General features: G+C 39.5%; 3 protein-coding genes across 5 annotated transcripts; 2 read left to right on the plus strand and 1 right to left on the minus strand.

Annotated features, from left to right (window-relative positions):
• Positions 1 to 729: 729 nt before the first annotated feature.
• Positions 730 to 4,076, plus strand: LOC111485730 (diacylglycerol kinase 7-like). 2 transcript variants are annotated; one of them, XM_023132742.1, is made up of 12 exons: positions 730 to 1,141; positions 1,238 to 1,360; positions 1,452 to 1,589; positions 1,672 to 1,757; positions 1,839 to 1,935; positions 2,054 to 2,129; positions 2,734 to 2,816; positions 2,911 to 2,981; positions 3,063 to 3,140; positions 3,212 to 3,299; positions 3,382 to 3,498; positions 3,763 to 4,076. In XM_023132742.1, exons 1-12 carry the CDS (start codon positions 809 to 811, stop codon positions 3,919 to 3,921), a joined length of 1,449 nt encoding a protein of 482 aa, XP_022988510.1. In that variant the 5' UTR covers positions 730 to 808; the 3' UTR covers positions 3,922 to 4,076. The 2 variants fall into 2 exon arrangements, with proteins under 2 accessions (XP_022988510.1, XP_022988511.1); XM_023132743.1 differs by having other exon boundaries at positions 731 to 1,141; positions 1,839 to 1,929.
• On the minus strand, positions 3,990 to 8,387 carry LOC111485729 (glutamate receptor 2.8-like). Its single transcript, XM_023132740.1, has 5 exons — positions 7,903 to 8,387; positions 7,125 to 7,784; positions 5,135 to 6,037; positions 4,648 to 5,057; positions 3,990 to 4,546 (listed from the first exon to the last, which is right to left on the minus strand). Exons 1-5 carry the CDS (start codon positions 8,153 to 8,155, stop codon positions 4,100 to 4,102), a joined length of 2,673 nt encoding a protein of 890 aa, XP_022988508.1. The 5' UTR covers positions 8,156 to 8,387; the 3' UTR covers positions 3,990 to 4,099.
• Positions 8,388 to 9,317: 930 nt separating this feature from the next.
• On the plus strand, positions 9,318 to 12,373 carry LOC111485738 (small nuclear ribonucleoprotein E-like). Of its 2 annotated transcripts, none has more exons than XM_023132755.1 (6): positions 9,318 to 9,495; positions 9,642 to 9,668; positions 9,755 to 9,817; positions 11,799 to 11,937; positions 12,024 to 12,069; positions 12,151 to 12,373. In XM_023132755.1, exons 1-6 carry the CDS (start codon positions 9,454 to 9,456, stop codon positions 12,158 to 12,160), a joined length of 327 nt encoding a protein of 108 aa, XP_022988523.1. In that variant the 5' UTR covers positions 9,318 to 9,453; the 3' UTR covers positions 12,161 to 12,373. The 2 variants fall into 2 exon arrangements, with proteins under 2 accessions (XP_022988523.1, XP_022988524.1); XM_023132756.1 differs by having other exon boundaries at positions 11,859 to 11,937.
• Positions 12,374 to 17,728: the final 5,355 nt, after the last annotated feature.

Raw genomic sequence — 17,728 nt, forward strand, 5'->3', positions numbered from 1 at the left:
AAGTCGAAGATTATAATAAAATAATATTTTCACCTTTCTTTCATAAATCAAAATCCTCATGAAAAAATCAAACCTTTTAAAATTGAGAAGAGCATACAATATTAGAGTTTTTATGTCTTAATTAATTGATCAAACTTAAGGATAGCACAGCACATGAATTGAGAACAATAAAGAGACAAAACAAATAAAACCAAGACACTAGAGCTTAGTGATGACAGATTTCTGACATTAAAGGATGAAATTTGTGTTCCTTATTCGTTAATCAATTACAAGACGAAACAATGGATTTTGAATCACTACTTAACCATGACTGAATATGTGATTGATTAACTTACCATATTTGGTGGATACACGTCTAGCTGAGGATGTCTGTTGACATCTGCCAGCGCAGTCCCCGTGAACATCGACTTCCCGGTGGAGAAAAACCAGACAAGAACAAACCCAAGTCCCCATCACCGACGCCACTATTTTATTACTCACAACCCTCCAACCTCCCGCTTTTAATCCTACTCACCTAATCTCTATACTCAACTCCCAAGGGGACCCTCTTCAGTCTCCACACCCTGCAATCCCCCCCCCCCCCCCCCCCCCCCCCCCCCCCCCCCCCCCCCCCCCCCCCCCCCCCCCCCCCCCCCCCCCCCCCCCCCCCCCCCCCCCCCCCCCCCCCCCCCCCCCCCCCCCCCCCCCCCCCCCCCCCCCCCCCCCCCCCCCCCCCCACAATCTTCCTCCCATACCATCTTTCATTCAGAAACACTTTAGTTGAAGATTGGATTTCCCATTTGCCAAGCTGTATATCTAACTTCAGGAAATGGATCATTCCAGAGATGGAGGCGACCAGGTTAGTATAGCAGCTCGCTCCTCGTTATTCGACTCACTGAAAGGATGCGGCCTGTCGGGGATCCCAATCGACAAACAGGAGCTCAATACAAAGGTTATGATGCCGCAGTATCTCCGCTTAGCCATGCGTGATTCTATCCGCTTAAAAGACCCCACTGCCGGAGCCTCTGCCTCTCTTCCACCGCAAAATATAGTCCCGCCACTGCCAGAGGCTCCTTTGGTGGTCTTCATTAATCCGCGTAGCGGCGGCCGCCATGGCCAGAAACTCAAGCAGCGCCTCCAGCAATTAATCAGCGAAGAACAGGTCCACCAAAAAAATGCTTTCCACTTGCGTGATTCTTCTTTTCATGTGTGTCCTGTACGTGTCATCTTTGGAATTTTCTGTTTGTTTGTGTTGTAGGTTTTTGATCTTTTGGAAGTGAAGCCTCATGAATTTGTACAATATGGACTGCGCTGCCTGGAAATCTTGGCTGATCAAGGTGACATCTGTGCTAAACAAACTCGTCAGAGGATGAGGGTCATGGTATTTTGATATTTTCTATAACCCCAGATAAAAAGATTGTTGCTTTTCTTTCGCTTTACATATTTGGAATCTAATGGAACTGGTAGCGCAGGTTGCAGGAGGCGATGGTACTGTCGGTTGGGTACTGGGAAGTCTAGCAGAACTTAACAACCAAGACCGCAAGCCTGTTCTTCCTGTTGGGATTATCCCTCTTGGTACTGGCAATGATCTTTCCAGGAGTTTTGGTTGGGTGAGCTTTTGTAGCTTCAACTCGAAAATTTACAGGAAGGTACCACTAGTATTAATGGATATGGATCATTGGTTTTTATCAGGGAGGTTCATTTCCTTTTGCCTGGCAATCTGCTGTTAAAAGATCTCTCCACAGGGCTACCACTGGCCAAGTTGGTTCTTTGGATAGGTGGGAATTCCAGTTCTTTCATGATATTATCTTTTGTTTTTGGTTTTTGGAGTTGTTTCAAACTTGATTCTCATGATGCAGTTGGCATGTTTTGCTGTCGGTGCCTGCTGGGGAGAGAGTGGAACCACCTCATTCTTTGAAGCTTACAGAAGAAAGTGATCTGAATGAGGCTGTGCGTGTAATTATATACTCTTCCGCACTAAAATTCTAGATATACATAGAATTTGAACATTGCCCATTTTGGATCCAATTTTCATTCTCATTTCAATTATATTATACCACTTCCATGGCTGCAGAAACTGGACGAAAAAGGAGATTTACCAACAAAACTGGCTTCCTATGGAGGAGTATTTTATAATTACTTCAGCATAGGTAAGCTGAACTCTAAAAAAGTGTGTTTATTGCACTGAATTTCTTGATTCAACAAAGATGTGTGTGTAGATTAGTGGGAAACTGATATTAGTTGTTGTAATGGCCTAAGCTCACGGTTAGCGGATACTGTCCTCTTTGAGCTTTCCCTTCTAGGTGTCCCCTTAAGGTTTTAAACTGCACCCTTGTGAGGCTCAACGAATTTTAGAGGTTTCCACACTCTTATAAAGAATGCTTCATTCCCTTCTCCAACCGATGTGGGATCTCACAATCTTGTTAGTGGTGTGTTTGAGCTCAAAGGGAAATCCCAAAGAGGACAATATCTGCTACCTGTGAGATTGGGCCGTTACAAATAGTATCAAAGTCAGTATCTGGATAGTGCGAGACACTAGTTAGAGTAGGACTAGATGCTCTCCATAGTAGATGCGTTTTAAAACCTTGAGAAAAAACCCGAAAGGAAAAGTACAAAAAAGACAATATCTACTAACGTGGGCTTGGATGAATTAGATTGATATTCATGCTCTAATTCCTTAAGAAATAATCTATTTGCTTCTTCAGAAAACTCATTAGCAGGCCATTTAACTGATTCAGTGAATGCATAACGCAGGAATGGATGCTCAAGTTGCTTACGGCTTCCATCATTTGCGTAACAAAAGACCAAAACTTGCTCGAGGTCCACTTACAAATAAGGTTGAACTTACCTGCTTAGACCTTAAACAAAAATATTATTTCACGATTAGTGGATGTTTACCAACTTACACGTGCTTTCTTTCATATGTGAAAGCTGATCTACTCTAGTTATAGTTGCACTCAAGGTTGGTTCTTCACTTCCTGCTCAAACGATCCAAATTTGAGGTGATACTTTATATTCATTAAAATCCCAGTAGAACACATGTTTTTGCAGTTTCTAAGAACAAAAAGCCTCTCTGTTTGTAGGGGCCTTAAGAACATCGTTAGAATACATATCAAAAAGATAAATTGCTCAGAATGGGAAAAGATTCCAATTCCTTCCAGGTAGAACTGTTCTTGGTGAAACTTGTATAGTCTGTCAGTCTTACTGATCCTTTGTTGCTTGGGCTGTGTAGTGTTAGGTCTATTGTTACTTTAAACCTTCATAACTACGCAAGCGGAAGAAACCCATGGGGTAAGCCCAAGCCACAGTACTTGGAGAAGGTACCCACTATGAAGCTCTGTGTGGCTGTTTTCTCTTGTCTATGCTATGCTTTATTGACTTCTGATCTTTATCTGGGGCTAGAGAGGCTTTGTGGAGGCGCATGCTGATGATGGTCTTCTAGAGATTTTTGGCCTAAAACAAGGATGGCATACATCGTTTGTTATGGTAGACATAATCTCTGCCAAACACATCGCCCAGGTACTTCAACACCTCGGGATAATTCTACTCATTGCTCTTGTAATTGTTAGGAATCACAAATTTCTATAATAGTATGATATTGTCCACTTTGAGCATAAGCTCTCATGATTTTGCTTCATTCCAAAAGAGATGTATTCCTTACTTAAAAATTTATGACCAACACCTTAGTTAGCCGATGTGGGGACTCTTTTCCCAACCGTAACAACTCCAACTTAAATAGCCACCATGATTCTTGCTTCTGAAGTGTTGCATACTATTTTTCAGGCAGCAGCCATTAGAATTGAAATCAGAGGTGGGAAGCGGAAGAAGGCATATCTGCAGATGGATGGGGAGCCATGGAAACAGCCAATCAATAAGGACTTCTCAACGTATGTTGAAATCAAGAGGGTTCCTTTTCAATCACTAATGATCAACGGGGACTAAAACTTTCCTCTTCAGTTTGGTCGCTGAGTGGATTTTTTTGGCTGATATATTTACGTTCAAAATATTCATTTGCAACAAAAGCTTAGATTATTTTCAACGAATGTGTACTTTACAGAGAGATTATTCAATGATATACAGTAATCAATCAAGTATAATTACCCTACATCAAATTATAGAACTACTTGGCAACAGTATTCATGGAATCGACATTATGGTCGGGAACAGTCTGCGGTGTCGTTGTTTCTTCTGCTGTTTCAGGAACAGCGTGTACCCTGGGTTGACTTGTTTGCGGAGAAGAAGAGTGGAAGTGTTCCTGGCAAAAAAGCTTGCCCATTTCAACAAATTTGGAGGTGAGTGGAGACTGGACGCTGCCGGAGTCCGGCCAACGTGTGATAAGGAACTGGGCCAAATATATTAATAACGAAGACCAGGTAGCAACTGCCGTAATGATGAACAACCCACCAAATCTGTAAACATCCAGAGGTAAATCGTTGGGATCTGGATTTGGTGCTGTTTTATTTGAGAAGTATTTCTGCTCAATTTTGAGCATTTGGTCTTGATCTTGGGTCACGTTCAGTATTGCCCTTGAAAAGTCAGCCACCAGAGGGGATCCTTTCGGGAAGGCCTGGATTAATTTTGATAGAACCCAGAAGGCAAAATCGTGAAAATTACGCTCTTAACAGAAGTAAGTTCAAAACGAGAGAGAGAGAAGGCGAAAGAACTCACGAATCCAAGACCACCGGTTCTGTAAATAGGTCCGACCGTTTGATAGCCGGAAGAATATTTCCGAAGAAAGACCTTAATGTAAGGAATTTCGTCAAAAATGGCAGCAACTCCACCATTAAAGCTTCCTTTGTTCAGGGCTATCTTAAACTCGTCGGGGCTTCCGCAGGCTATCAGCTTGGTTTCATCAAATCCTAACCGAGTGTGTAGAAAATCTTTCACAAAGGAACCGTTCTGAAAACCCACGAAGTAACCCTTCTCTCTGATCTCTTCAACATCGACAAAGGAAGGATGGAGCCTTTGCGCCGTCAACATGGATGATAAGTTCGCGGTGTAACTTTGGGTCAGGATTAGCACCACAAAAACCCATATGATCAGCAAAAATCTGGATAAGTTGTTCAATATCCTCTCCCCTAAAACAAATCAATTTACACGCACCCATTAAAGGAGTAAAAAATTAAGCTATGAATAAGAGTAGTAGAGTACTGACTGTGAGCAAAGACGAGCGTGGAGAAGCTGAACCAGAAGATGAGGCCGATTTGTTGTTGGGCTGGGCCTCTTCCGAAGTCAGTGTTGACACGACATTCCAGTAGCCAAACCACAAAGCCTGTAAATACGAAGGAGAGGAAGGAAAGTAGCCATAGATCCCTTGTAAATGGCTTCATGAATATCCACATGTGTTCCTTCTTATCGCTTGTCACAGAAACCAGCATTGACACCCCCGATTCTGAGTAAGGCTGAGTGAAGTCTACGAACTCCGACCGATTTGCAACTATTGTTATGTCTCCAACAATTGCATCCACTTTCTGAGCCTCAATCTGGCTCAGAAGCTCGTCGTAGGACCCCTTACTTTTCCCAATTTTGTCTACAAAAGGGACGAACTCGTAATCTATGTTCATGTGTGGTACTTCAATTGCAAGGCGGAAGACGTCGATGCAGAATCCGGACGACTTCTGGGGCTCTTTTATGTTCGTGTTTACGAACTCCGGGAATCCTTTGATTGGAATTCCTATTCTCAATTTCATCTTGGGTTGTTCGGCCGTGGGTCCGGGCCAAATGGGTCGCTTCAGTTGGTTTTTTGAATTTGATATTGCAACTTCAGGCCGGACTCCTCCGCCTCCTTTCTGGCTCCAGTATCCGATGATCCGCTCCTTCTCGCCCACCAGATTGAACACTTCAAAGGTTGGTGGGTTTAGCTCTCCGTCGACCAAATTGAAAACTCCACTAATGCCTTCAATTTTTGTGTTCCTAATTGCATCCCGAAGACTTACCCTCATCGCGCGTCTATCAGTTGCAGTTGCAGTCGCAGAGATGGTGGCATTCAATTTCTCCACCGCCGTGCCCAACGCCCACATCGTATCGTACGCCTGCACTGCAAAAAGATTGAGCGATGCTGTTGCACGCGCATCCCCATTTTATGTCATTACATTTCAACGGCGGTATTAAATCACGCAAAAATCTAACCAATTAAGCTTGTCACCAATTTAGCCGTTTTAAACTTTTAACATAATTTTCACTGTTTTGATTAAAAATTTAACTCAAAATTTCCAACAAATATTATTCTTCAAATTCTAAAATATTTATTTACAATTCTAGCATTTACGATTTTGATCTCCAAACTCTTATTAAGTCTATTTTAACCACTAATTTTTTTCTAAAAAAAAAATAATTATTATTTAGTAGAATTGTTGGGGAGAAATCTCATATTAGCTGATTAAGGAAAATATCATAATAGAGGGTATATTTTGTCCAGTCGAACCTCAATTAAGGAGAGGTTGTTCAAGGGCTCGAGATAGTCGAGCCTTGATTAAGGAGAGCCTGTTCGAGGGCTCGAGATAACCGAGCCTCAATTAAAGAGAGGCTGTTCGAGGGCTCGAGATAGTCGAGCCTCGGTTAAGGAGAGGTTGTTCGAGGGCTCGAGATAGTCGAGCCTCAATTAAGGAGAGGCTGTTCGAGGGCTCGAGATAGTCGAGCCTCAATTAAGAAGAGGCTGTTCGAGGGCTCGAGATATTCGAGCCTCAATTAAAGAGAAGTTGTTCGAGGGCTTAAGATAATCGAGACTCAGTTAAGGAGAGGCTATTCGATGGCTCGAGATAGTCAAGCCTCAATTAAGGAGAGGCTATTGGAGGGATTGAGATAGTCAAGCCTCAATTAAGGAGAGGCTATTCGAGGGATTGAGATAGTCGAGCCTCAATTAAAGAGAGGTTGTTTGAGGGCTCGAGATAGTCGAGCCTCGATTAAGGAGAGGTTGTTCCAGGACTCGAGATAGTCGAGCTTCGATTAAGGAAAGGCTGTTCGAGAGCTCCAAATAGTGTTTAGTAGAGGCTCTATGATATACTTTATTTAAGTAGATTGTTGAAGATGGTTGAGAGACGAGTCTCACGACCATAAATTTAGAAATAAGGAATACATGTTGATGAGGGCAAGAAGAAAACAAAAACGAAAATCACGTGAAGAGAGTGGATGGTGCAGAGACAAACCTAAAGGGAGTGGAAGTTGTTGGTTGAAGGTTGCTTGAAATTGTTGAAGCTTTTTGGTTTGGGGTATGTATGGCCTTACGCCCACAATCCCTTGCATTGCGTCAAGAGCCTGGGGATCCGTGATTGGATCAAGCAAAGAGGAAATCCCATCTGTCACAATCCATGCATACCCATCACTCATCATTCCCTCCTCCTTGGCCTCAATTAAAACCCTCGACCCAAGGGAAGCAGTCATGTGAAGAAGGAACACCCTTATTCTCCGCCTCAAATTCATCACCCTCCTCAGCTCCTCACGAATTTCCCTCCCACTCGCCCTCCAAGGGATCCCCCTTCTCTCAAATAATCGGGTGCCGTTTTCTTGCAAGGCGTCTGCCAGATCTGGGATGATGCCACGTCCATATTCTGTGTCTTCGTAAATTGCAACTATCTCTCGCCACCCGTACAGTTGAACGATGGCGCTTATGGCTCCAACCTGGGCCGAGTCGCTTTGGCCTGCCCTTATGAAATATGGGTTGTGCTTGGGAGACAGCGAGGGGCTTGTTCCTTCGAGGGAGATTATGGGAATTTCATATTTTCCTCCGAATTCCGCCAGGTACATCGCTTTTTCTGAAGTTTGAGCTCCGATGATGACATCTACTCCTTCTCTTAATAACTCCGACGCTGCCACAGACCATAGTAACGATTTAGAGAAGAATCGTAAGTTTATAATAAAAAAGTACTGTGTTCTAATATAAGAGCAAAAGTCATGAGAGCTAGAAAGAGTTCTGAAAACAGTTACCGGCAGATGCAACTCCGACGATGTCTCCAGCGTTCTCGAATATAGGAATAATCCTGGTTTTGTACTGAGGATTTGCAGTATAGAAATCGGAGAGGGCCAATTGGATGGAGGCGTTGCATAGTTTGCCCACAGTCGAGTTGGGATCAAGCAGCACGCCCAGTTTAACGCCCTCGCCTCCGATCCAACAAAGCACCGCCCACACAAACCACGCCGCGATGCAGCTTCCGCCGCCCCATTTCTTCCCCGTTCCCATACTCAGGCGACTACGCCAATAATGTCAAAGCGCGGGTTCTTTCTTTCACTGCTTTGCTCCACGTTCCCTCTTTAGAACCTCTCTAAACTCTGTTTCTTTAAATTTATACTTTCGAGTTTTTAAATTTATTTATTAGCATATTTTTTCAATTTTATAAATATTTTACACTCAAAATTGAATAAGTCATACTAGTCATAAAATTCTAATAAATTCCTAAATGCTTAATTTATCAGAGAAGAGTAAGAAACTTAAAAGACACACTTATTTTTATTATATACAAAATTTAATTTTAAATTTTTATTATACTCGTAAGATTTTAATTAAATATAAATTCAAAGCTTAAACTCTATTCTATAATAATTTATTTTTTTACTTGTCACAACTATTCCATTCTTTCTTAAAATAATATTCCACGGGGCTATTATTACTAGCCAAATTCGAAAAACAAAAAATTTTAATTTTAATTTTATTTCTAGAATTTTATTGAAATTATATTCCACGGGCTATTATTATTTTTTGGAATTTAATGATAGAATTAATTCCAGACTTGATAGGTCGTTGTGTGGATTATGTGGCAGATGGAGTCATTTGACGAAGCACACAAGTCGTTACTCGTGTCGGCCATCCTCAGCGTTCAAACCGCGTTGGAGAGATAAGATGCTTGGCAGTAGACTGCGTAGTTGTGCGACTGGCCACAAAAAAAACTTGGTGAAGAAGGAAAGTCGAAATGGGGATAGTTATTGCGACAACGAATGAGGTGGGACAACAATTTTCTTCACCATTGATGTTTCCTTGTAATTCCCAAAAAGAAATTATTATTAATTACATTGTCTCCTTGCTCGTGTAAACCAAACATTTTAAATTTATCTGTGATATTATCCACTCTCGTAGCTTTGCTTTGAGTCTCTTAAAAGATCTCGGACAAATGAAGAGAGCATTCCTTGAAGAAGGTCTCAGACATATGAATAGAATATTTCTTGTAAACTCATAATCATTTTCTAAATTACACTCCCTCTCAATAATTCTCAACAAAATTAATTAAAATATATGGTTAAAATTGAAGTTATTATTATGTGGTTTTTTTTTTTATTATTATTTTATTTATTTTTTATTCCGGTCTGGATTATGTGAGCGCTAATTTCGTTTGAGAGAGAGTGGGACCATATAAGTAGGGCGCGACTAGAAAGCGCGCCATGCTTTTAGTTTGAAGCATCGGTCTCTGGACGTGGAGTGGAAGTGCTCTAGGGTTTACATTTCGTATCGAAGATTCTCCCACTGCCAAAACAAATTCGATAGCCATGGCGAGCACCAAAGTTCAGAGGATTATGACTCAACCGATTGTACGCGCGGAATCTCTTCATTTTTCTTCCTTCCTTGATTATACTTTGGGCTGCCTTTATCTATTTCTGCGTCTTACTGATAATTTCCGGATGTCTTTTTTTTCTTTTTTCCTTTGATCACGGTGTCGCTGTATCTTTGGAACTAGAACTTGATATTCAGATTTCTCCAAAGTGTAAGAACTTACTTCCATTCCTAATTATCCACCTTTTTTTTTCTGGCCTAACTCGGTTTTCTGATTCGAGTTTGTAATCAATGCAGAAAGCTCGTATTCAGATTTGGCTATTTGAGCAAAAAGACCTTAGGATCGAAGGCCGAATTATTGTAAGGTTTTGTTTATTGCTGCTTACTATTTTCTTTTTATACTGGCTATTTACGTAATGCGGATTGAAGCCTACGTTTTCCTATACGTCGATCTTTTGGCATGTATTCATGATTGATAGATGCTCCAACTTTATTGTTGGACAATTTACTCTCTCATATGCTCCTTATAGAAATCCTCTGATTTCAGTGGAGCACAGGGCAAGAGTGTGTTAAAAATTTCTTCGATATCCTGGATAAAGACCTCAAGCTCCTACTCCACATCCACATCATGAATTTCCGCAAAATTTCTAGAGTTGAACAAATTCAATTGTGTAGGCGGTTTATTAGGTACAGGTAGAATTGGAACCTACTTGAAATTCATGTTACGTAATAAATGGGCATGCCTTCAAGATTGTGCTTTAGTATTTCGATTTCCTTTTACATTGCTGCCAAAAGTTACACACATGCTGGAAATTGGGTGAAATTTGGGACATAGCTTCAAATTGCCGCTCATGTTGGTTATCACCTAAACTCGCTCTTGGAATAGGAATGGATCATGGTACAGAGTTCTAATTTCATATTTCTTTGTGTAGTTAGTGAGTGTTATTTGAATCTCAGTTCTAAATAGATCAAGTCTCTTATGGAAAAATTTTCACGGTTAGAGTTATATCTCAGTATTCTTTCCAATTCAAACAGACCGTTGGGGTTGGAACTAGGTTTCCCTGAAACCTCATAATGCCAAAGGCAATGGTCAATTACTTCTATGATCCGCAGTTTTCTCCATGAAATTGTTTCATCTTCTGTTGCCGGAGCGCACACCTTGAAATGAAAATTGCTTTAAGCGATGTCCCCATGCCTGGGAATTGATTTCCATCGGTCTATTCCTCCATGAAGTTAGTTTATTCTTCCACATAAGGTTGTTGCGCCCTGTTCTTACTCGATTAAGATGGTTTCCTTTCTCTTGTGTGCGCAATTCTCCTCATCAATCTATGTAAAATGTGACCAGTTCTGCAGAAAACTTTTCCTACCAAGGACTGAACGCTGTTTTCAGAATTCAGACAGCAAGCATGTTTGGTCGTTATTCCTCTTGTGAACTCAGTGAATCGTCTCTTAACTTTTGATATTTAATTTAATGAAATAGCGTATTTCATGTCTCTTTCGTCTACTTCATCTTAAAAATTATTGCGATGCTAGGAAGCACAAACACTTTGCTCGACAAAGTGTCTGTGTTAGACACAAATATGTTTGGACACGCTCTCAACACTGGTCCAACACACAAAATTGCGTTTTTTTTTTTTTTTTTTAATAGCTAAGGACACGTCTCACACACCAGGGACACACCTAAACAACCTCAAACCTTTGAGACGGGACGGCACTGGGGTGAAGTTAATAGGGGGAAGAACGGAGGGAAATCACAAATGAAGGTGAAGAGAATAAATGAAGACGAGAGAATCCGTGGAGAAGAGAGCTTCGTGGGGTTTATTTCTAAAAGAAGTATAACTTTTTTATAACCTTTTATTTTGAGTCTGGCATGCTGGGCTTTTGTTCTTTATTGGGTTTCTTTATGTGGGCTTAGATGATTTAACTTATTGGTCATTTAATTTTTATGCACTATTTTAATTTGAACTTAAACTCAATGGGTACTTTTTCTTGATTCACGTTTTTAAAAAATAGTTAGTAAAAAAGTATAGTTTTTTCAGTTTGATTTTTTAATATTTTAAATAAAATTTAATTAAAATAACAGGTCCCCAACGCGTCTATGTCTATGTCCTACATTTTTAAAAATTGGTGTGTTGTCATGTCCATGTTGTTTCTGCGTCTGCGTCCATGCTTTTTAGTTGCAATGTTAGCTTATATGCCTCAGCTTTTCTGTAGTTTACATCCAAGATTATGTTCATGGATTATCTTGCACTACAAAATTTGAAATTTCTTGGCCCTTCGTTTGTTGTAATTACCTATGTTTTGGCTGATTTATTAAATGCTTTTATTATAACTTATAAAGGAGGTAGGCAGAGGAAGCTGGTTCTTTTATATTAAAGTTATCATTTTCTTGACCGAACAGGGATTTGATGAGTACATGAATTTAGTTCTTGATGATGCTGAGGAAGTTAATGTAAAGAAAAAGAGTAAAAAAGCACTCGGTATGTCTTCTTTCCCCCTCATTTGTTGTTGCCTTCCCTATACTTGAGTGGTGTTATCTGAAATGCCTTTCGTCTTTCCCTTTCAGGGAGGATTCTTCTCAAAGGAGACAATATAACGTTAATGATGAATACGTAAGTGAAATTGATCTTGCATTTCCTCTCCATTTCCCTTACACCAATTAACATAACTTTTTTTTTTCTTCAAAATTTCAGGGGAAAATGACAGACCACATTATTGAGATAGTTTTCACTTCCATCGTATGGCGTTATAGCTTTTACAATTATCTTCCTTTTGGAGTTGTATCTTTCAACGTTTTAATCCATCGATGATTAACTAGTTATTATCTGGATGTATAATGTTATTTTGCTGTTGGTAGATAATATCCTTGTATTCAACTCCTTTTAATTTATCATCCTTATAACCGGTTGTTTATTCGTCTAACCCTTGAAATTATGGAACTAGGCTTCCTCGAATTGTAAACTATAAATGGTGGAGCATCGTTTGAGAACTGACCTGTTTATTTCGAGCGGGATGGTGGTTGCCATAAATTTGTTTCACTGGGTCTCAACTGATTGTCTTAATCCTCGGAGAAAACAAAAGCTTCACCTTCCTTATGCTGTACAAGATTGTTTATCAAGTTATGTTGTGATGATGCGTTCTAGATATTACTTTCTAGAGGATTTGGTTACAACTCTTAAACCAAAACTCAGTCAGTCATTTTTTCTTAAGGCAACTGTTTAGGGTATGTAATCCTTGGACTTAATATCGCTCCAAGCTGTCCAGCAGTATTGAGTATGCAAGTTCAAGCCAATGTACAGGATAGAAAACCACATGACGAGAGAGGTCTATAGGCAATAATTGGTGTGGGGTGCTAAATTTTTGCCTTTTGTTAGTATATGATCTATAAATTTGATACAGTGATGGTTGTTCTGCTTTTGTTGTTTTTACACGATAGAGGCAATCATGAAGTGGGAAAGGGGGTGTGATCGGATTAAAGGCAGACATCTAATAGTAGACTTTTGGTGATAAAAAGGCATATCTGAGCACCAGGCTGCGGGAAGAAAGACCAGGCTGCGGGAAGAAAGATCGAACTACGAAGTGAAAGAGAATTATGAAGATGACCCAAGTGAGGGTGGTGGTGACCGGTGGGACACATACCATGGGGTCAGGGAATCACCTCTTTCTAGGTCATGTGACCAAGCCATTGTTTTCTGCTTGCAACTGGAGTATGAGGAAAGGCATGTGTACCCTTGAGTTGGAAACGACTGCGCTATCGCATTTGTTCTTTTACATTTATTGGTGACTGACTCATCCTCCACACATAATTTCTCTCTCTTTCTCTCTCTCACTCCATTCCATTCCTGTGTTGGTGCCTTCTGTGACACATTCCATAACCCCTGATTTCCCTCTCTCATGATTGGAGAAATGCATGATTGTTCAACAGTGCTTGACACAACATGAGAACATCACTATTATTATTGTTCTTATTATTATTTTAACCAAACTATCCATGGTTGATCAATTTTCTTCATTTTGGGTTGAACCTAACCTACGTTTTCTTCTGACCCTCGCAGGACATTGGTGTATCAAGTTATTTGGCATTTGGAGATAGGAATTTGTTCATGATAGCGAGGTTGAATAATAGGATTCTGTCACTCCCGATTCGTGAAGCCTGGCTGTCGCCGATACCCTTGCCCATGTGAGTTTTGGGTATGCTTTCACCAGAATGGGGTCTCAAATACTACAAAAGATAATGCCCCTTCAAACTTTTTGATGACATAGCTTTGTTGTGATGGAACAATACGAGCTGAGGGATATATTGATAGTGAAATTTCAGGAAACACAAGGGACCCTCGATCTACAATGCACATTCTACTCGCACCTGGAGGCTCCTCATCCTTCGTTTCAATCTTCATGTGAGGAGAAGGCTAATGCTGTGTCTTAGTTTTTCAAATTTTGAAGACCGCACTTCCATAAACATAGCTCCTAACTTCACTCTGAACAAGCTTTGAAGACAGCTAAAATGGTCTATGAAGTTTGGAACTCAGCAATGCCATTTATAACATCGAACTCAAATAGATGGAATATCATTGATCCAAGACCTTATCATCGGCAAAGAAATCAACCATCCACCGCGTGAGAAATCCGAGAGGATAAGAAAGGCTGTGTTGTGAGCAATAAAATCTTTGGGGGTTAATTCAAACTGCACTCGAGCCCTGCCTTGGCCTGACACAGAAAATGTTCCAGAAGCTGGGCCTCCAAAATTCTGCAAATCAGATTTGTGTGTCATTTCCGGCCAAAACATAAAAAAGGAATAACTGGGGTCGACATCGGCATACACATTCCATTACATAAGACGCAAACACAGTGTGCTGATTATGATTTCCACCATGCATTATTATCATTGCACTTCCTTGGTTGGTTACTTTTAGTTGTCTTGATTGGATGCATTGCTTCTTTCTTTCAATATCTTCACACTTTAGGCCTAAATTGTGTAGGCTAATTATGTAATTATATTCATTTATATCATACATGTTTACTAGATGTCTCACGTTGGTTGAAAAGGAGAACAAAACCCTTCTTATAAAAATGTGGAAATCTCTCTCTAGTAGACGCGTTTTAAAACTGTGAAGTTGATAGCGATACGTAATGAACTAAAGTAGAAAATATTTGGTAGCAGTGGACTTTGATGGTTACACTACCTCTACCTGGCCAAGCTAATACATGCATTTTCAAGGACGCCAAACAAGACAGACATCGAAAAAGAAAGCAAAAGAAAACAAAAGAAACAATATGTATGTGTTGGATGGGAAAGTTGAAACCGTACAATTGGCATTAGAAGGACACATGCGACCAAATCTGAATGTTTTTTCATGTTTTGTGCCAAACGAGATGATATCTTAGCTTAGCAAAGCAACGGTGGGAGACCTTGAGGATGAGGGGTGGGGGAGGAAGAAATCTGTGAATGTGATTGCTTGAAGTTGAAGGTAGTAAATTATGGTTTACGACAGTTGAAAGCAGAGAGGAGGAGAAGGTAAAAGAACTTGACCCTTCTGTTTGGGTTTGTCCTTTTCGAGTGTCTATTTAACCCTCTATGTTTTGTTCCATTTCAGGGCAAACCCACATGTTTCATGTCCCACCTTCATCAGCCTTTACAACCAAACCAAACCAATCCCCCTGATGGATCCATATTCCAAATGATTCAACTCACTTTTCTTCCTTTTATCAACCTTTGATCATTAGCACATGCATAATGCCCCAACTATTTGAGTTATGTCTTAATCTTTACAATTTGGAAGTGGGATTCCATGTTTCCATCATCTTTAGTCTTCATTTTTCTATGTTTTGAACGAATTATTGACGAAAAGACATTGATTTGCAGTGCCTCCGGGTTGCTATGCAGATTGAATGCTTAATAAATCTAAATAAACAAAGTGCTTCAAAAAGAAAACTTGTGTGCATTAAGATAAAGCATGACAACAAAATCTAATCATTTATGGGAAGACCTCTTCTGTTCTACCAATTTGATATCTCACCCACCCATCTTTCTTTTTTCTCTTTGGTTTTTCCCCCCAAAAGATGTTCATAGCTTTTCCAATCACTTCACTCTATTCTTTTCAATTATGATAATCATTTTGTGTCCTTCCTTATATACGTAATCCCCAATCTTTCTTGTGGGCATACACCATATTTAGTGTACTCTTACCATAGCTCTCACCAGGCAATATATAAATAAACTTCGTATAATTAGAAATTGTGAATTGTGTCCGTTACATATCGCCTACTAGGGATAGATTTTCATACTTTTATAAGAAATGTTTCGTTCCCCTTTCCAACCGACATGAGATCTCACAATCACAATCCACTCCTCTTGGGGGTCCAGCGTCCTCGCTGGCACACTACCTAGTGTCTGACTCTTATACCATTTGTAACAACTCAAGCTTATTGTTAGTAGATATTGTCTGCTTTGAACTGTTACGTATCGCCATCAACCTCACGATTTTTTAAATGCGTTTACTGGAGAGAGATTTCCACACTTTTATAAGGAATGTTTCGTTCCCCTCTCCAACCGAATGGTATTAGAGTCAGGCATTGGGCGATGAGCTAGTGAAGACGCTGGCTCCCAAGGGGGTGGATTGTAAGATTCTAAATCGGTTGGAGAGGAAATAAAACATTTCTTATAAAGATGTGGGAGCCTCTCTTTAGTAGACGCGTTTTAAAACTCGTGAAGTTAACAACGATACGTAACGAGTTAAAGCGAACAATATCTACATGTAGTAGACTTGTTCTATAGAGGGTACGCTGAGAGTGACAGAATCTGTGAGTTTACCTAATCTTCGGTAAGAAATATATGTTGTACTGATTAGAACCAATTATTTATCCACTTTGTTTTCTGAATTCCACTCAAGCACCTTATCCACCTCCTTTTTTTTGTTCCATACAAACGTTGGCACATAAGATGGTGTGAAGGCATTGATATTCTCCCCCATCAAATCAGCCATACACAGAGACAAACAAAGAACAAGAGCATCCATTGAAACAAAATATTATGAAAGAAGCAGAATATACCATCCATCAATGCCTAAATTAATCATATTCATTCATATGTTATAATATGTTGATGGGTTTGATTTTAATATCACTTTCATTCGCTTTGTCATATCCATTGGTAAGAAAAGCTATGTGTAGTGCTTACCAATGACTTCATTGTCTCATAAAATATTAATGAATAGCCATTAAAGATGGTTACTTTATGGTCATCCCACTTGCCGAAATTAAGTAAGTAATTACAAAACAAGAGCAAAGTTAGAGAAAAATTCTGTGCTTTATTTGTTTAATCTCATTGCTTTGTTACCTTAACTGAGAAGATGTAATATGATCGATCAATTAAACACCTTATCTTTGAACTTGGGTAAGCTGCTTTTAAGTTTCTCTTCCTGTTCATCATCTTCTCCATCGAACTTTCGAGAAAAAGTCTTACATTAGTCAATTAAAGATAAGATCATGAATTTATAAGTAAAGAACAATATCTGTATAAATATAAATCATTAAAAACGTAAAAAGGTAAGGAGTTAGGAGACCAAACATACCATTATTATAATAAAAAGAAATGATAAAAGATCGGAAGAAGTGGGATTTGGTGTGGATTTGTTTAGAACAAGAAATCCAAGGAAGGAATAGGATAAGATAGAGTTAGTGGGGGGAAGATTCAAATTATTTTAATTTTTATAATAAAAACGAATTTTAGCTTATTGGATGGTAAATTATAAATAAAGTAAAAAGGAAAATGCAAGTGTCCTTGACGTGTACGTCCGAGTGGGCAATTGGATATTTGTTACGGGGTTTGTCCTTTGCATGATTTATTTACATATCATATCTTTCGAAATGATCATGAATTTATAAATAAAAAAAGCATTTCGTAAAAACAAAAAAATAATATAAAAAATTATCACATTTTAATTACATCCTAAATAATTTCACACGTCTTTAAATTTTTTTATTTTAATCGGTGGGACCATGAAGGGTATAAATGTCCTGAACGGCGTACTAGGTCTGTACGGTAACTGGAAATTAGAAAACAAAAGTTTTTATTTTTATTTTTAATTTTTTAAAGACTTTGTTAAAAATAAAAAATAAAAATGAAAACTTGGCCAAAAGGTCACTGACATAATCACTCGTTGCATATTACCAGAAAGCCCTTTTGTGCGCTTGTGGGTCCCACGTCTCCACCATCCGACCCCACCTCTTACATATATGACGACATCCGACCCCATCTCCCTCTGTATCTAT

This window comes from Cucurbita maxima, unplaced genomic scaffold (genome assembly GCF_002738345.1).
Source record: "Cucurbita maxima cultivar Rimu unplaced genomic scaffold, Cmax_1.0 Cma_Scf00010, whole genome shotgun sequence".
NCBI classification, from domain to species: domain Eukaryota; kingdom Viridiplantae; phylum Streptophyta; class Magnoliopsida; order Cucurbitales; family Cucurbitaceae; genus Cucurbita; species Cucurbita maxima.

What these genes read in the sequence shown, in the direction of transcription:
- LOC111485738 (XM_023132755.1), top strand. Translation starts at nt 9,454, where the DNA reads ATGGCGAGCACCAAAGTTCAGAGGATTATGACTCAACCGATT. An exon ending in GGATTATGACTCAACCGATT is followed by an intron (nt 9,496 to 9,641) that starts GTACGCGCGGAA and finishes CTTTGGAACTAG; the next exon opens with AACTTGATATTCAGATTTCT. An exon ending in GGATCGAAGGCCGAATTATT is followed by an intron (nt 9,818 to 11,798) that starts GTAAGGTTTTGT and finishes TAACTTATAAAG; the next exon opens with GAGGTAGGCAGAGGAAGCTG.
- LOC111485730 (XM_023132742.1), top strand. Translation starts at nt 809, where the DNA reads ATGGATCATTCCAGAGATGGAGGCGACCAGGTTAGTATAGCAGCTCGC. An exon ending in AGCCACAGTACTTGGAGAAG is followed by an intron (nt 3,300 to 3,381) that starts GTACCCACTATG and finishes ATCTGGGGCTAG; the next exon opens with AGAGGCTTTGTGGAGGCGCA. An exon ending in CTGCCAAACACATCGCCCAG is followed by an intron (nt 3,499 to 3,762) that starts GTACTTCAACAC and finishes ACTATTTTTCAG; the next exon opens with GCAGCAGCCATTAGAATTGA.
- LOC111485729 (XM_023132740.1), bottom strand. Translation starts at nt 8,155, where the DNA reads ATGGGAACGGGGAAGAAATGGGGCGGCGGAAGCTGCATCGCGGCGTGG. An exon ending in CGTCGGAGTTGCATCTGCCG is followed by an intron (nt 7,785 to 7,902) that starts GTAACTGTTTTC and finishes GGTCTGTGGCAG; the next exon opens with CGTCGGAGTTATTAAGAGAA. An exon ending in GAACCGGTGGTCTTGGATTC is followed by an intron (nt 4,547 to 4,647) that starts GTGAGTTCTTTC and finishes AAATTAATCCAG; the next exon opens with GCCTTCCCGAAAGGATCCCC.